The sequence below is a fragment of the Salminus brasiliensis genome, chromosome 5 (assembly GCF_030463535.1).
Source record: "Salminus brasiliensis chromosome 5, fSalBra1.hap2, whole genome shotgun sequence".
Taxonomy (NCBI): domain Eukaryota; kingdom Metazoa; phylum Chordata; class Actinopteri; order Characiformes; family Bryconidae; genus Salminus; species Salminus brasiliensis.
In genome coordinates this window covers 45,177,302-45,194,801 of record NC_132882.1, presented here as the reverse complement: position 1 = coordinate 45,194,801, position 17,500 = coordinate 45,177,302, and the positions used below count along the sequence as shown (strand labels likewise).

At 44.2% G+C, this 17,500-nt stretch overlaps 2 protein-coding genes across 2 annotated transcripts in view; one reads left to right on the top strand and one right to left on the bottom strand.

Annotated features, from left to right (window-relative positions):
• Positions 1 to 11,821, top strand: part of ttyh1 (tweety family member 1) — a 26,722-nt gene extending 14,901 nt beyond the window's left edge. The window contains 14 exon segments of the mRNA XM_072680733.1: positions 1 to 34; positions 933 to 943; positions 2,025 to 2,052; positions 2,055 to 2,099; positions 2,237 to 2,292; positions 2,459 to 2,554; positions 3,371 to 3,418; positions 3,420 to 3,464; positions 3,684 to 3,776; positions 3,779 to 3,825; positions 5,117 to 5,284; positions 9,710 to 9,788; positions 10,277 to 10,301; positions 10,304 to 11,821. The exon segment at positions 1 to 34 is cut by the window's left edge and continues 131 nt beyond it. Of these exon segments, the coding sequence (XP_072536834.1) occupies positions 1 to 34; positions 933 to 943; positions 2,025 to 2,052; positions 2,055 to 2,099; positions 2,237 to 2,292; positions 2,459 to 2,554; positions 3,371 to 3,418; positions 3,420 to 3,464; positions 3,684 to 3,776; positions 3,779 to 3,825; positions 5,117 to 5,284; positions 9,710 to 9,788; positions 10,277 to 10,301; positions 10,304 to 10,359 (831 nt within the window). The 3' untranslated portion in view covers positions 10,360 to 11,821.
• Positions 11,822 to 15,602: 3,781 nt separating this feature from the next.
• Positions 15,603 to 17,500, bottom strand: part of josd2 (Josephin domain containing 2) — a 4,511-nt gene continuing 2,613 nt past the window's right edge. The window contains 1 exon segment of the mRNA XM_072679075.1: positions 15,603 to 17,118. Within this exon segment, the coding sequence (XP_072535176.1) occupies positions 17,007 to 17,118 (112 nt within the window). The 3' untranslated portion in view covers positions 15,603 to 17,006.

The following is a 17,500-nucleotide window of genomic DNA, read 5'->3' as shown; positions in this document are numbered from 1 at the left end:
GGGTCTCTTGGTCTGGAGACGGGCCACAGTGGTGGTGAGTAATTTTGGACCGTCTTCTGCTGCCACAGAGAGTGAAAAACAGCTCCCTACAGGAGGGCATTCACAGCAGAACAGAGCCTCTGTATGAGTGTGTGTGTGTGAGTGTGTGTGAGTGTGTGTACTTGTTTTAATAGGTTTTCAGTAACTCCATGTTTAATGTTTGAAAACTGAAAGAGCAAAAACATGATTTTATGACTGTGTGAAAGTACCCACATTGATATAATACCTGTGTACATCATAATAATACATATGGGGAATATTATTATTGAATATAAGCATAAATAACATTTATATGGGACATATTATCATATATACATACAAATTATCGTATATATATATATATATATGTAAACAATTGGGGCATGTCATTCTAACCTTTTTACACACACAGTTTATACACACACACATGATATATATATATATATATAATATATATATATATATATATATATATATATATATATATATATATCAAGTATATATTATTAAGTATATATTATTACATATAGATGCTTATACAACTATAATACATATGGGATGTAGTGTGTGTGTGTCCAGTATAACACCCATTAGACTCTGTGTCCTTACATTGTATAAAAACAAGTGGGTTTGGGAAATATCCCTGTGTTAAACTGTGTGTGTGTGTGTGTGTGTGTGTGTGTGTGTGTGTGTGTGTGAAGTGTAAGGAAAGTGCTGTGAATGTGAATCTTAAAAGTTTCAACAGTCACTGTGTGTGTGTGTGTGTGTGTGTGTGTGTGTGTGAAGTGTAAGGAAAGTGCTGTGAATGTGAATCTTAAAAGTTTCAACAGTCACTGTGTGTGTGTGTGTGTGTGTGTGTGTGTGTGTGTGTGTGTGTGTGTTTGTGTTAAACTGTGAAAAGCTTGTCCGCCTAGGGAGTGCTGCAGTAATGGCAGAGACCCAAAAAGCCAAGAAAATGGGTTAGAGATTAAAGAACGTGTGTGTGTGTGTGTGTGTGTGTGTGTGTGTGTGTGTGTGAGTGAGTGTGTGTGTGAGTGAGTGTGTGTGAATAGATTTGCGTGTCGTACTGAGTGGCTCTTTGTGAAATGGGGGAAAAAGAAGCTGGGTTGAAGATGACCATGAGAGGTCCTGAGAGAGAGAGAGAGAGAGAGAGACAGAGAGAGAGAGAGTGACAGAGAGAGAGAGAGTGACAGAGAGAGTGACACAGAGAGAGAGAGAGAGAGAGTGACAGAGAGAGAGAGAGAGAGTGACAGGAGGAGATGGCAGTAACTGGCTTTCAGTACAGAGTCCTTCTGTCTGCCAGCTCTCTCTCTCTCTCTCTCTTCTCTCACCCTCTCTCTCTCGCTCTCTCTCTCTCTCTCTCTCGCTCTCTCTCTCTCTCTCTCTTACAGAGCAATAAAAGTTATGATAATGACAAAATAAGTCACTACAGCAGAGAATAAAACAGCAATAATTAAAATAAAATTGTACAAAAAGAGAAATATATATAATATATACATTTTACTTTATATACAAAACTCATATCTATACCCACAATACTAATAATCCTGTCTCTCTCACTCATCTTCCTCTCTCACTCGATCACCCCCCCCCCCCCTCTCAGGAATGAGCAGTGCTCAGAGATAACACTGATTAATTACACGTCTCTACATTCCACAGGAGAGAGACAGAGTGTGTGTGTGTGTGTGTGTGCAGAAGAAAGGAAGACATACAGCACCAAAGGGTGATTCGAGTGAGAATTAGAGAGAGAGATAGAGAGAGAGAGAGAGAGAGAGAGCTGTAGTGAGTGAGTGTAGATCAATAGCAGTCAGAGTGGAGAGAGTGGAGGAGGGAAGTGTGTCATTTGGTCAGTGTGTCACTGTTAACATCTTCTTCCCCCTGTGTGTGTGTGTGTGTGTGTGTGTGTCTCTCTCTCTCTCTGTCTCTCTCTCTCTCTCTCTCTCTCTTCTCTCCTCTCTCTCTCTCTCTCTCTCCTCTCTCTCTCTCTCTCTCGCTCGCTCGCCCAGGCTCTCAGTGATTTCTGTTTTGATCCAAACACTTTGTCCTGAACTCTACCCACTTCAACACCGGGACGAGTACAGGTGCTCTCTCTCTCTTTTTCATACTCTTTTGTTATCCTCTCACTCGTTCACACACACCCCCCACACACACACACACACTCACACACACACGCACATACTCACACACTGACCACCACAGTGTCTTTATCCTGAAACAGAGATCCTGGACTAATACCTGACCTGCAGCAGGAGAATGACCAGCCCTTTCCAGCAGGTACCCTGGACCCTCCCACACTGCAGATTCATACTGGATTAAATACATCCCTGTTATCACCGTCTGACTAAAATCCCCTGACACTCTGTGTGTGTGTGTGTGTGTGTGTGTGTGTGTGTGTGTGTGTGTGTGTGTGTGTGTGTGTGTGTGTGTGAACTGGCCACAGCTGCTGACCCAGTCTCAGAGAGCGCTGTCCAGTATCCACTCCCATCTCTCCAGTCTGGAGCGGGGACGCCTCCTCCCACGCTTCCCCAAAGCAGAGGTGAGGGAACCTGCGGGACCCGCTGTCGCTGCCCTTCTCGCTCCAGCTGCTGTTCATCTTGCGTTCTAAGCAAAAAGGGTTCTGTGCGCTACCTTTAGATGGGGTTCTGTGACCTATAACAACGGCGGAACCTATTTTGGTGCTATATAGAACTTTTTTGTTAATGAATTACCTACAAAAAAAGGGGGTTCACCAGTGTGAAGAACCCTTTCTCCAGCATCCAGAGGGTTCTTTGGTTGTGATGGTTCTATATGGAACCATTGAAGAACCCCTCATTTTATACAGAAATAAGTTCAGTGTGATTGTGGGTGTCGTTGCTATTATTGGTAATTACACACCGCTTTGAGAAATTGACTATATAAATTATTATTATTATTATTATTATTATTATTTTATATATATTTTTATGATGACAGCGATAATTATGATGATGATGATGATGATTATTTTTATTTTTGTTATTATTATTAATAACGATGTTGATGATGACTATTATTATGATGATGATGATGATGATGATGATTATTATGAAGATGATGCTGGTGATTACTATTATATTTATTATATTATAATTATTATTATAAAATTATTATTTATGATTATTTTTCATTTTATTTTTATTATGATTCTTTTCATTTTTATTATTATTGTTATAATGATGATGATAATGATGATTACTATTATTAGAATGACAACAATAATGATGATGATGATGATGATGATGATTAATCCCACTGGAACCTGAATGCAGTGAGCTCCAGTGAGTGGCAGTGGTGAAAATGGCCGTCGTCAGTTCTGTTTCCTTTCTCCTGGCAGAAGTCTCTGAGGGAGGTGCAGCAGATCCTGAACGTCACCGAGGGAAACCTTCCACCAGCTGGTGGCGCTGCTCAACTGCCGAGGGCTCAACAAGGTAACCATGGCAACCTGCAGTTCCCTTCAGACTGACTTGGCGGAGTGTGATTACTGTACATTCCCTTCTCAGCAAGTGACTCCCTCTCTCTCTCCTCTCTCTTTCTCTCTCTCTCTCTCTCTCTCTCTCCTCTCTCTCCTCTCTCTCGCTCTCCTCGCGCTCTCTCTCGCTCTCTCGCTCTCTCTCGCGCTCTCTCTCGCTCTCTCTGCGCTCTCTCAGGACTATATAGACTCTCTGAAAGGCCTGTGTTATGACGGGATGGAGGGATTGCTCTACCTCTCTCTCTACTCCTTCCTCTCCGCCCTGGCGTTCACACCGCCATCCTCTGCTCCCTCCCTGGAGCCTGGAGGAGCTTTTCCAGGTATCTGCACGGTTCCTAACCTTGCTCTGTGTTATTGTGAGGATTGGACAAAGCGCCACGTTGCCTGGACGTAAATGGACTACAGATCTTGACATTTTTAAAGGCCCCACTGATCGAATGCAGGATAAATAAATAAATAAATAAATAAATAAATAAATAAATAAATAAGAATAAAATACGAATGCATTTCTCCATCCTAGGATTTGTGTAAAGTGGGTAGTGATGGTATTTCTTCTCACCATCTGCGGAGTTTGAGCGATCCATAGATTATGGAGGCTCTCAGCGAGGCCTCAGAGAAATGTAGATTAACGGATTACGCCCGGGATTATTTTCTTTTATCTGACAATTTCCCCCCGTGTAGGTTTCCGAGGGTGGACTCGGACTCTGTGAATGTGTACCTAAAGAAACGCCTCTTCTCCAGCGCACTGAGCAGAGCTCGGACAGAGCTCGGACAGCGGAGTGACGCAGGATAATCATAACAATCATAAATACACTTGAAATGTACAAGCGTATTTATCATTTAGATAGGGGCGACATAGACAGGGGGTGGCACAGGGTGCCCGGCGAGGGGTCAGTAGTCACCCAGATATGGGGCAGTCGAGAGCATGTAAATACGAGGCTAACAGGGGGTGCTCTTGGGGGCCTTCACATGACTGGCTCACCAGGAAAATTCCTAAACTTAGTCCAAGCCTAGGCTACGGCCTGGACAGGGACATAGGAGATGGGGATTGGCCAGAACCCAGGGCACCCAGGGTACAAGCTAGAACCGGCACTATCCAAAGGTCTCGCTATGTGGAGATCTCCCAATACCGTTCCAGGCATGTTGGAATGGATCAGGTATTGGCTATTTTAAGCCCGATCCGGTTCCGGATCCTGTGTTTTTACCACTGTGTTTTGGCAGAGCGCACTTTGGTGCCCTCTAGGCACTGTTAACTGTCATTACTCCCTGTCCACAGCAGTGAGGAGCGTTCTCAGAAGAGTCTTAGAGTTTGCCATCAAAACCATGTGGGGAAACGCGGTCCCGTCACGTGCTATGGTGGAAGTGCCCCATTTTACCAGTGGGAGAACCACGCTTTAGTGGACATCAGGGCTTTTTTTTTTTTTCACAGATCGCTCACAGCTCGTTTAGCAGACCACCACTAGAGGGCGCTGTTAGCACTCCAATGTTTCGGACTCAATTAAAACCAAATGTTCTGAGCTACTGTTGCTACTGTGACGCATACCGTGCACCCGCCCCTAACATCACTCGCTGTTTGTCTTTCCCTCCGTTTCCCTCCCGCGCCCGGAGCAGCGACTCGGAGGAGTACGAAGACTCGGACAGCGAGAGCGAGGACCCCTTCACTTCCCATCAGGCACGTAGACAGACGGCCATGGGCTCACAGCGAGGGGCCTTGCCCCCCTTCTATAGTTACCAGGGGGCCGGCTGGACACCCCCCTTTTCTAGCGCGCCTCCGTTACCGTGAGTAACACACGCACAGACGCACAGACAGACAGACAGAATGACCCTGATCAGAGAGCACACGCTTATACACGACTATATAGATATTAATTTTCCATACACACTCACACACTCTCTCACTCCAGTTTTGAGAAGCTAAAAGTAGTTTGACTTTTTTTATGTAAATGAAATATTGTTAAATATTAAAATTGAATTAATTATTTCTTTATTTATTTGTAATATTATCATTTATATGAACATAATAAGCTTTGAAATATTTGTATCAATAAATTTTAGTCTGATTTTACAGGTTCTGACTGATATGATTGACACTTTTCCAGTTTAATCATTATTATATTAAATATTACAGCACTGGGGGCGGAGCTTAGGATGCTATCATCCAACCTAAACGGCTGAAAGATCAGGTTTAGGATTAAACGGCAGATTAAAAAAAAATCTATTCCACCCAGTGCCCTCAACCCTCCCCCGACCCCAAAGGTTGATCAGCCAAAACCTCCGTAGCTCCTCAGAGAGACAATAAACAGTCACCCCGTAGCCTCTCGTATTTGGGTAACTTTTGACCTCTAGGGCCTCTAAGATCTTACACCCTGCTTAAGGCTCGTCGCGATGCTCATTGCTCTCCTACACCCCGCCAACAGTCTACATTCACGACTTCCGCCTGTGTCGTTGTTTAAAGAGCAGCGGTACTCGCGGATATCCCTCCGCCGATGGGCGCGGTGGTCTGGAAATGAGGGGTGTTCAGGTCAGCTTCGTTCGTCAACAGTCAGACGTTCGTTGCTATCTTGGCAGTGAATTGTCAACACAGGCACGTGCAGCCCGACGCTCGTACCAGCCTCTGAAATATCAATCTGCCAAGGTCAGTCTGACCGCACCTGCTCTTAAAGGGATGGCGAGCGACACGCTGATTGGTTTATTACTGCACGTTATGCCCGAAACAAACACCCCCCATGATTAATTAAGAGACTCAGTACACGACTTTAACGAGTTCCGAGCCGCGCATGACCAACTTTTTTTCCCGTCGTTACCATAGCAAAGACGTTAATCTTAGCGCTTCAAAGCTAAAATTGGACATCAAAAGGTTTTGTCTGATCAACTACATCTGCAGAAACTCGTTAAATAGAATTAGGCTAATTAGACACTCAGTCTTTTTTAGTCTCTGGTTGAGTGCTAGCGTATAGACACACACACACACACACACACATACACACAAACACTCACACACACACACACACACACACACACAGACAGACACACAGACAGGTGTTTAGTTGAGTGCAGCTTAGCCATAAATAAACAGACACAAGTCCATAGGTCTGTCTGTCTGTGTGTCTGTCTAACGGTCTGTCCGTCCTTCCAAGACAGACGTAAATCCACCAATCAGAGACAAGAGGGTTTTTTTTTATAGGTAAAGTCCCGCCCCCCTCCCGCCATCAAAACCATGCTGTGCTTTTCATGATCTGTTGTTCTCTCTGTTGCTCTCGCTCTCTCTTATTTTGCCTCTCTTCGCTAGACACACACACACACTTCTTAAGCTGCCTGCTTTAACCTGTGGGTTGATTGATTTATGGGGGCGGAGATTGATTGATTGATTAATTGATTGATTGAGTGGTTGAACCTAGGAACCTTCCGCTCCACTGCCTTGCTGTCCTTTATCCCTGTAGCCGTCACCCCTGCTTCATGGGCGCCTGAATTTGTGTGTGAGTGGAGCAGCTAATTAGTGCTAACTAACCTGCTAGCGCTAACCACGGACCACGAGGCTCACACTTCGGGGCCTGTTCTGACCTTTGGACCCTAAACCTTTCGAATCCCACAATTACGGAAACAATCTCAGACTTAAAACAGTATATATATATATATGTATGTATGTATATATATATATATATATATATATATATATATACACTATTTGGACAAAAGTATTGGGGACCACACGTCTGATTCAGTTCCATTGCCACAGGTGTATAAACTCCAGCCTCTAGTCCTGCAGTCGGCCTTTCCTCCATACATCAGTGAAAGAACGGGAGGTTCTGAAGAGCTCACTGAACTCCAGCGTGGTTCTGTATGTAATAGGAGACACCGCTGCACCAACCACAACAAGTCAGCTGGTGAAATCTCCTCCCTCCTAGACTCTTCCTCAATCAGATAGAGTGAATAGTGGAAGAGTTTAGGAGGAACAGCTCACAGAGAGCAGCTCAGCCACCGAGTGTCTGTCAGACCACGTAAAGTTACAGAGCGGGGTCAGGGCCGAGTGCTGAGCTCAGAGCAGAGTGCAGAAAAGCCTCCAACTGACCCAATAACTGCAAAGATGCTGTTAAAGGGGGGACCGGGTCCATATTAATAATGCCTATGGGTTTAAAATGGAACGTCATATAAAAGCTCCTGTAGGTGGAATACAGTTTTACATGGCTGCTGATTGTTGCTGCTTAGAGGAGCCCATGGTTGCTGATTGCTGCTGCTTAGAGGAGCTCATGGCTGCTGATTTTTGCTGCTTGGAGGAGCACATGGCTGCTGATTGTTGCTGCTTAGAGGAGCTCATGGCTGCTGATTGTTGCTGCTTAGAGGAGCACATGGCTGCTGATTGTTGCTGCTTAGAGGAGCACATGGCTGCTGATTGTTGCTGCTTAGAGGAGCTCATGGCTGCTGATTGTTGCTGCTTAGAGAAGGTCATGTCTGCTGATTGTTGCTGCTTGGAGGAGCCCATGGCTGCTGATTGTAGCTGCTTAGAGAAGGTCATGGCTGCTGATTTTTGCTGCTTGGAGGAGCACATGGCTGCTGATTGTTGCTGCTTAGAGGAGCTCATGGCTGCTGATTGTTGCTGCTTAGAGGAGCTCATGTCTGCTGATTGTTGCTGCTTAGAGGAGCCCATGGCTGCTGATTGTAGCTGCTTAGAGGAGCCCATGGCTGCTGATTGTAGCTGCTTAGAGGAGCTCATGGCTGCTGATTGTAGCTGCTTAGAGGAGCCCATGACTGCTGATCTCAGTAGAAGATATCTGAGCTCAGATCTCTGAGGTGCCCACACTCAGCTTCACGCTCATGGTGAATATATGATGGTGTATTTCTGGGGGGTTCAGGTGCTCCACTTGCTCCACTGTTCAGGCGCCCATGTCCCGCTGTGCTCCTCTTAGACACACCTCCAATGAACTGCTGTAATGAACAGACATTATGGATTTCACCATCTCTCTAACTCTCTCTCTCTCTCTCTCTCTCTCTCTCTCTCTCTTTCTCTATGTCTCTCCTCTCTCTCTCCTCTTTATCCATCCTTGGTCCTGCCTCTTGTCCTTCGCTTTTCTTTGTTTTCCCTTAATGTGGCACGGCCCTCCTCTCTGTCTCGCTTTCCTTGCTCCTCCTTTCCCTTCTCCTTTCTCTTTCTCCTCTTCTTTCTCCTCCACCTCTTCTTTCTCCTCCACCTCTTCTTTCTCTCCTCCTCTTCTTTCTCCTCCTCTTCTTTCTCCTCCTCTATTTCTCCTCCTCTTCTTTCTCCTCTATTTCTCCTCCTCTTCTTTCTCCTCCATTTCTCCTCCTCTTCTTTCTCCTCCTCCTCTTCTTTCTCCTCTATTTCTCCTCCTCTTCTTTCTCCTCTATTTCTCCTCCTCTTCTTTCTCCTCTATTTCTCCTCCTCTTCTTTCTCCTCCTCCTCTTCTTTCTCCTCTATTTCTCCTCCTCTTCTTTCTCCTCCTCTTCTTTCTCCTCCTCCTCTATTTCTCCTCCTCTTCTTTCTCCTCTATTTCTCCTCCTCTTCTTTCTCCTCCTCCTCTTCTTTCTCCTCTATTTCTCCTCCTCTTCTTTCTCCTCCTCTTCTTTCTCCTCCTCCTCTATTTCTCCTCCTCTTCTTTCTCCTCTATTTCTCCTCCTCTTCTTTCTCCTCCTCCTCTTCTTTCTCCTCCATTTCTCCTCCTCTTCTTTCTCCTCCTCCTCTATTTCTCCTCCTCTTCTTTCTCCTCCCTCCTCTTCTTTCTCCTCCTCCTCTATTTCTCCTCTTCTTTCTCCTCCTCCTCTATTTCTCCTCCTCTTCTTTCTCCTCTATTTCTCCTCCTCTTCTTTCTCCTCTATTTCTCCTCCTCTTCTTTCTCCTCTATTTCTCCTCCTCTTCTTTCTCCTCCTCCTCTATTTCTCCTCTTCTTTCTCCTCCTCCTCTATTTCTCCTCCTCTTCTTTCTCCTCTATTTCTCCTCCTCTTCTTTCTCCTCTATTTCTCCTCCTCTTCTTTCTCCTCTATTTCTCCTCCTCTTCTTTCTCCTCTATTTCTCCTCCTCTTCTTTCTCCTCCTCTTCTTTCACCTACTTTTCCTTCTTTCTTCTCCTCCTCCTCGTCTCTGCTCCTCCTCCTGCTTTCCCTTCTTTTTCTCCTCCTTCTGTTCTTCTTTCTCCTCCTCCTCTCCCCCTTCTTCTTCTCTCCTCTCTGCTCCTCTCTCTGTGTCTCTATGCAGGACTCCAAACGCTTCCTCCAATGGCAACCCTGGTTATGAAAGCCTGCCTCTGAGTGACAGGCCGTCCCCACCCCCCTCTGTGAGTTCCCCTGTCTCTGTGAATTCATCCTCAGTGTCATTCTCATCGTTTTTACCTGTTTCTGACGTTACCTGTCTCACGCTCCTCTAACTGGAGGGGGGCGGGGTGGGGGCAGGCCTCTGACCTCTGACCCCAGATTCACTCGATCATGGTTTACGACTGGGGATGCTAGGCTAACGTTGCTAACAAACACTGGACTTAGACTGTCACCAATCGCATCTCCGTAAATATATATACACTTACCAAGCGCTGGTCATCTGGGTCAGAGGTCAGCCGTGCCTGTATATCGTTTGCTGACTTTTCCCCCTTTTAAGTTGTTTGATGTTTTGATACAGTTTGCTGTGATTTTTCGCTTCGTGATTAAATATTAATATTTGCTGCTTTTCTCTCTCTCTCTCTCTTTTCTCTCTCTCTCTCTTTGCATCGCTCTCCTCCCGCTGGGTCCGGATCGGCCTATTCAACCCCGCCGCGGCCTTCCCCAAGTACAGTACTCTCCCAGCATGCTGACGGGCTACGGGGTAATCAATCACACCCAAACCCCGCCCACTCCAGGAACCTGTATTCGCACTAATTTTTATGTATAGTGTTAAAAAAAGAAAAAGATGAAATATAACAGATGTTTAGTTTTCATACGGATGTGGACGGACGCTTTACCGAAACCTGACCCACTTAAAGAGGCGAGGCGTCCGGAGCGTAGGTGTTCGCGGGAGCCGACGGCGGAGTTCTGAAAGCACTTAGCCAGAACAGACTGGCGCTTTGATTGACAGATATTAAAAAATTATAGTCCGAGATGTGTGAGCCACCACTACCCCCACCCCCCACCACCCCCACACCCCACCCATCTGTTTAGTGTCGTTGTGAGCGTTCGCCGGCGGGTGGATTTGGGGCGGTGTTGGCGTTACTGTCGTATCCTATTTTTTCAACGTTTTACCGCTTTCTTTACGAGTTTTTATAATACCGTCGTCACGGAAACACGTCGGAATAATGGCACAACTTCTTTGTATGATTATGCAGCTCGTCGGGCACTTACTTTCTCTCTTGTTTCTCTTTTTTAAATATTTGACTGTACCTTTTTTATAGGTGGCAATCCTGTATGACCTTGTTATACCCTCTGATACTATAAATATAAATATATAAATATATATTCACTGTAAATGACGTTTGAGTGTTGATGCACTTTGATGAGTAAAAAAAAAAAAAAAAAAAAAAAAAAGAAGAGGCCGAACGGTGTCTCTCGAATAGAAAAGAGTTCTCTGAGAGGGCTAAGTGTCCCTGTCCAGCTTCTCCCCTCTGGCTGCTGACCGGGAAAATCCATATATGTGCCCCCCAACCCCACCCCCAACCCCACCGAAGCATCTGAGCAATATATAACCTCCGCCGCTGACGTCAGAGACAGTGGCCACAATGTACGCAGCAATAATGCATCTTTTCTTTGAACACATTTCTGCAAATCAGGGCCTTCGCTCTCAAAAGTACCGAAACTCCACTCCTGCCGGCGAGAGGACAAGAAAATATAAATAAATATAAATTAAAAAGATCATTTTTTTTAAATTTGGAGATTATTTCAAGTCAATATTTTTAATATCCATGTAATTATTTCATTATTTTAAAAGTTAAATAGAAATTGTAGAATTTCACTACAATCATTTCAGGAAATTTCATCGCTATCTTAAGTTGGCATTTTATATCGATTTTGTAATATTAGATGAATTTTCCATGAAACAAACTCTTTGAAATATGAGAAAATTATTCAAAATATTGAAAGAAAAGTGAATTTCTATTATGTTAAGATAGGAACTTTAATTGTGAAGAACAAAAGTAAAAAATGTATGAAAATAAATATTTTTAAAAAAATAAAGAAATTCTAAATATGTTGTTTTTAGATACCAGAATATTTAGACAATAAATCATTATTTTGATATGCTAAATAAAAAAGTGATTTTTTGGAGATATTAAGTCAAACTCAGTAAATATTATGTTCCTTTTTGGGGATTTTTTAAGACACTAAGCCACAATTTTAAGAAACCTCCAGTGTAAAGGTGACACCCTGCTGCCGGAAACGGATCTTCCCTCCTCTGCCTGGCAGGAGTGTTGCGGCCGGTCAGAGCATCGCCGCTTTTACCTTGTGAAGCGAGAACCAGACTGCCAGCTTTTTCACTTAAGGTCAGAAAAAAAAAAAAAAGGCTCACGGGAGGAAGTTGTGTTTGCGTGGCACAGGAAGTGTGTTGTAGGACTGCCCCCTCTCAGTGGACTGTGTGATTTGCCTTATCTGTGACGTTTACTGCACGAGTAGATCTACAGTCTCTCAGTAATAACAGTAATAATGACTGACCTGTCCAGGCCCCGCCCACACTGGAGGCCTGCTCGGAGCCGCTGTTGTGATGTTGGACAAGCTTTGGAGAAAGCTCTCAGCTCGGGTTTGGTAGAAATCCCTGCAGTTAATCATGTCTGACCGGTCAGCAGGACGTTCTCCATATGTTTTAGTGATGTTAGCTCAGTTAACGTGATAGCCTAGCCTTCACCAAGAGCTACTGCAGTAATGGTTCTCCTGTGAACTCTCCCCACAGGGCCCACTATAGCACTAATAGGTATGGATGAGTATAGATGGGTATAGATAGTATGGTGGGTATAGATAGGTATGGATTGTATGGATAGTATGGATGGGTATAGACAGTATGGATGTGGATAGTATGGAGAGGCATGGATGGGTATGGATAGTATGGATGGGTATAGATAGTATGGATTGGTATGGGTGGGTATGGATAGTATGGATGGGTATGGATAGTATGGATGGGTATAGATAGTATGGATTGGTATGGGTGGGTATGGATAGTATGGATGGGTATGAATAGTATGAATGAGTATAGATAGTATGGTGGGTATAGATAGGTATGGATTGTATGGATAGTATGGATGGGTATAGATAGTAAGGATGGGTATGGATAGTATGGATGGGTATAGATAGTATGGATGGGTATAGATAGTATGGATTGGTATGGGTGGGTATGGATAGTATGGATGGGTATGAATAGTATGGATGAGTATAGATAGTATGGAATGGTATAGAGAGTATGGATGGGTATGAATAGTATGCCTGGGTGTAGATAGTATGGATGGGTATAGATAGTATGGATGGGTATAGATTGTATGGATGAGTATAGATAGTATGGGTGGTTATAGATAGTATGGCTGGGTATAGATAGTATGGATAATATGGATGAGTATAGATAGTATGGCTGGTATAGATAGTATGGATAATATGGATGAGTATAGATAGTATGGATGGGTACAGATAGTATGGATGGGTATAGATAGTATGGATGGGTATAGATTGTATGGATGAGTATAGATAGTATGGGTGGTTATAGATAGTATGGCTGGGTATAGATAGTATGGATAATATGGATGAGTATAGATAGTATGGCTGGGTATAGATAGTATGGATAATATGGATGAGTATAGATAGTATGGATGGGTACAGATAGTATGGATGGGTATGAATAGTATGGCTGGGTGTAGATAGTATGGATGGGTATAGATAGTATGGATGGGTATAGATTGTATGGATGAGTATAGATAGTATGGGTGGTTATAGATAGTATGGATGGGTATAGATTGTATGGATGAGTATAGATAGTATGGTGGTTATAGATAGTATGGATGGGTATAGATTGTATGGATGAGTATAGATAGTATGGATGGGTATAGATAGTATGGTGGGTATAGATAGGTATGGATTGTATGGATAGTATGGATGGGTATAGACAGTATGGATGTGGATAGTATGGAGAGGCATGGATGGGTACAGATAGTATGGATGAGTACAGATAGTATGGATGGGTATAGATAGTATGGTGGGTATAGATAGGTATGGATTGTATGGATAGTATGGATGGGTATAGACAGTATGGATGTGGATAGTATGGAGAGGCATGGATGGGTATGGATAGTATGGATGGGTATAGATAGTAAGGATGGGTATAGATTGTATGGATGAGTATAGATAGTATGGCTGGGTATAGATAGTATGGATAATATGGATGAGTATAGATAGTATGGATGGGTACAGATAGTATGGATGAGTACAGATAGTATGGATGGGTATACATCAATCAGCCATTACATTACTACACTCACTGTCCATTCTATCAGCCCCACTGACCATACAGCAGCACTGAGTAGTTCTACAGTATGGTCAGTGGAGCTGACAGACTGGACAGTGAGTGCAGAAGCAGTGGCTGCTGGCTGTAGGTGGGTATGCTCACATTGTGAAGCTCTTCAGATCTCCATCATCTTCACCACCTCTGAACACAGCAGTAGCTGCAGGCCTGCGGAGCGTGGATGGGTCAGTTAGGCCTTCCTTATATGTTGGTGATTTTTTGAGCGCTCTCCGCCGTCACTAAAGTGTGTGTGTGTGTGTGTGTTAGCGTTTCCAGTCGTGAGGCTGTGTAAACTGTTTCTACAGTAACGGGTTTTTGTAAGCACTGATGTTGAGTGACCGGGCCAGTGTCCCTCCATCAGAACTGAACTGCCTTTGGCTTCCGGATCTGTTCGTTATAAAAACGGCAGCGTAGCTTCCTCCTCCGCCCTGACGGCCGCGCTAACTCGAGAGCGTCCACCCTGATCTGCAGGCATGTGCTAACTCACCTGAGAGGACTGTAAAAAGGGCACTCAGTTACGGCGTGTGTGTGTGTGTGTGTGTGTGTGTGTGTGTGTGTGGGGTGGACATGAGATGTTATGTGTGTGTATATATAATATATACATATATATGCTCCATTTGCCATGGCATTAACCCCCCCCCCATGATCATGTTAATCCTGAACCCTGAGTTTCTATGGTTTTAATGCTCCTTTTGAATGGCATCCTTTTACACTACAGAGTCTCATAGAGCTGAAATAAAAGTACAGTGATGAAGCTGGACTGGCCTCCTGTCTGTGGGAACTGTGGGAACTGTGGGGAGCATCAGTCTAGTCTTAGTCTCCTGCTAAATCTCTTTCAGCCTCTGGTTCACTGTAATATTAACAAAATATGATTGATGTCATGCACGTATCGTTTCTGCCAGCTGTTTTAAATATTTAAATTGATTATATTTCAGATATTTTATGATATAATAAATAATATTCTGCAACGATCGGTTTAGAATATTTTCTTCCGGCCCAGAAATGATCATTTTGAAATATGAGGCATCCTGGATATTAAAGTTCTAACAACATACTTCTGGATATTAATGTTATTAGAGCTTCATACTGGATATTAATGTTATTAGAACTTCATTCTGGATATTAATGTTATTAGAGCTTCATACTGGATATTAATGTTATTAGAGCTTCATACTGGATATTAATGCTATTAGAACTTCATACTGGATATTAATGTTATTAGAGCTTCATACTGATAATAATGTTATTAGAACTTCATACTGGATATGAATGTTATTAGAACTTCATACTGGATATGAATGTTATTAGAGCTTCATACTGGATATTAATGTTATTAAAACTTCATACTGGATATGAATGTTATTAGAGCTTCATACTGGATATTAATGTTATTAAAACTTCATACTAGATATTAATGTTAATAGAACTTCATACTGGATATGAATGTTATTAGAACTTCATACTGGATATTAATGTTAATAGAGCTTCATACTGGAACTCCGCGTCTAACCGGACTCCCTTCAGCGTGGTCATGGCTGCGTTCTGCCGGGCTCTCGGGTCAACAACAAGTTCTACGCTCCAGTTAGCGTGACTCTGTGTCACCATGGTAACGAGGTAACGAGCACATTAGTACAGAACAGAGTAAACAAGTCAGTTTAAATACTGATTCACTTTATTAGTGAACGTTTCGGAAGTGTCCTCTGAGCTGCTGGACGTGGAGGAGTGAGAAAACACACACGCGCGCACACACACGGTTGCAAACCAAAAGTAGATTAATTATATTTACAGAGACTACCTAACTGTGCTGTAGCAGTTTTGTGCATAGTTAAAAACACACACACACACACACACACACACACACACACACACACACACACACACACACACACACACTCATCATCAGCTACTTCAGCAGTGCAGTGCATAGATACAGAACAAGTAAGAAAACACACACAAGTGTTAGAACTTAAACACTTATCCTGAGAGAGAGAGAGAGGCTCTCATCATGGACATGAAGGTCATGACGATATTTGGCTTACAACGACTCCCTCTAGCACTAGCATGGCTCCCGACACTAGGAGGGTAGGGCCTTAACATACGTCACCGCCGATACACTCCGAGGTCCCCAGCTCCACCGCACCAGCCAACAGACGCCTGTGCCAGCCAACATCGCTTAAGAGTGGCGAGGGGTGAGAGAGAGAGAGAGAGCGCCCAACTGTGCTCTCTCCGACTCCGGCTGTCGATGACAAAGCACCTTGGAGCTCTGGGGGTTCTGAAATCAATACTCCTCTGTACCGGGTCTACAAACCTACTGAGATCATTCGTTCAGCGGTGCTGAAAGTTCCAAAAAGGTCCTTCAACATGCCGAAAGCAGAACCTCTTAACTTCCTGTTAGTGATCATGATGGACCACCGGTAGCTACCCTGTGCCTCATACGAATGGGGTTTGTTTGACTGCTTTCACTAGATTGACCAGCACCCAGTACCACCTTAGAACGTGCAAGGAGCTCAGAGCAGAGCCATTTCCAAACAACTGCCACAGGTACACATCTGGAAGAAGACCCAAACTGCCACCCTCAGCTGAGAGGACATGGGTTCGGAGGGTCTGGACAACCCAAGGACCACCATGGAGGGCTTTGGAGTGCTGGTCAGGTGCAACTTCCTGTGGGATATTTCTTACCCAGTATTGTCATGACCTTCATGTCCATGATGAGTATCTGAAAAAGAGAGAGAGTGAGCGAGCGAGAGAGAGAGAGAGTGAGAGAGAGAGAGAGAGAGCTGCACTAAGTGTGTAGTGTCTTCACTGAGTCCACTCCGACTTGACGCTCCTTCAGGAGGACAGACGTCCCTTTTTTGACCTCTGAATGAACCTCTTTGTGAGTGACCAGCCTGGTGAGTAATCCTTCAGTCTTTGGTAGTGACACTCTGTGCGGGCGGGGCGGAGCCTCACCTTAAACAGCCCTCCGTGTCCCAGCGTGCACCCGCCCCTTGCCCCCCGCCCCCACACTGGCATGCATGTGAGGTTTGTATTCGCATACGACTTCTCCACCTGAGATACATCACTTCCTGGGGTCTTCCGCAATCAGCCACGTCCCATCATCCTCCACTTCCCGCTGAACCACCAGGAGCATCTCCCCCACGTCCTGAGACAACTGCTCACAGAGGAACGACCTGTAAAGAAAACATGTCCATATAATCCACATGCTCATTCTGACAGACTGTAATACACTACAGGAAGCGTAGGGGGCGCTCTATAATGCTCTATAATGTTCATATGATCCACACGCTCATTCTGACAGACTGTAATACACTACAGGAAGCATAGGGGCGCTCTATAATGCTCTATAATGTTCATATGATCCACACGCTCATTCTGACAGACTGTAATACACTACAGGAAGCATAGGGGCGCTCTATAATGCTCTATAATGTTCATATGATCCACACGACATTCTGACAGACTGTAATACACTACAGGAAGCATAGGGGGCGCTCTATAATGATCATATGATCCACACGCTCATTCTGACAGACTGTAATACACTACAGGAAG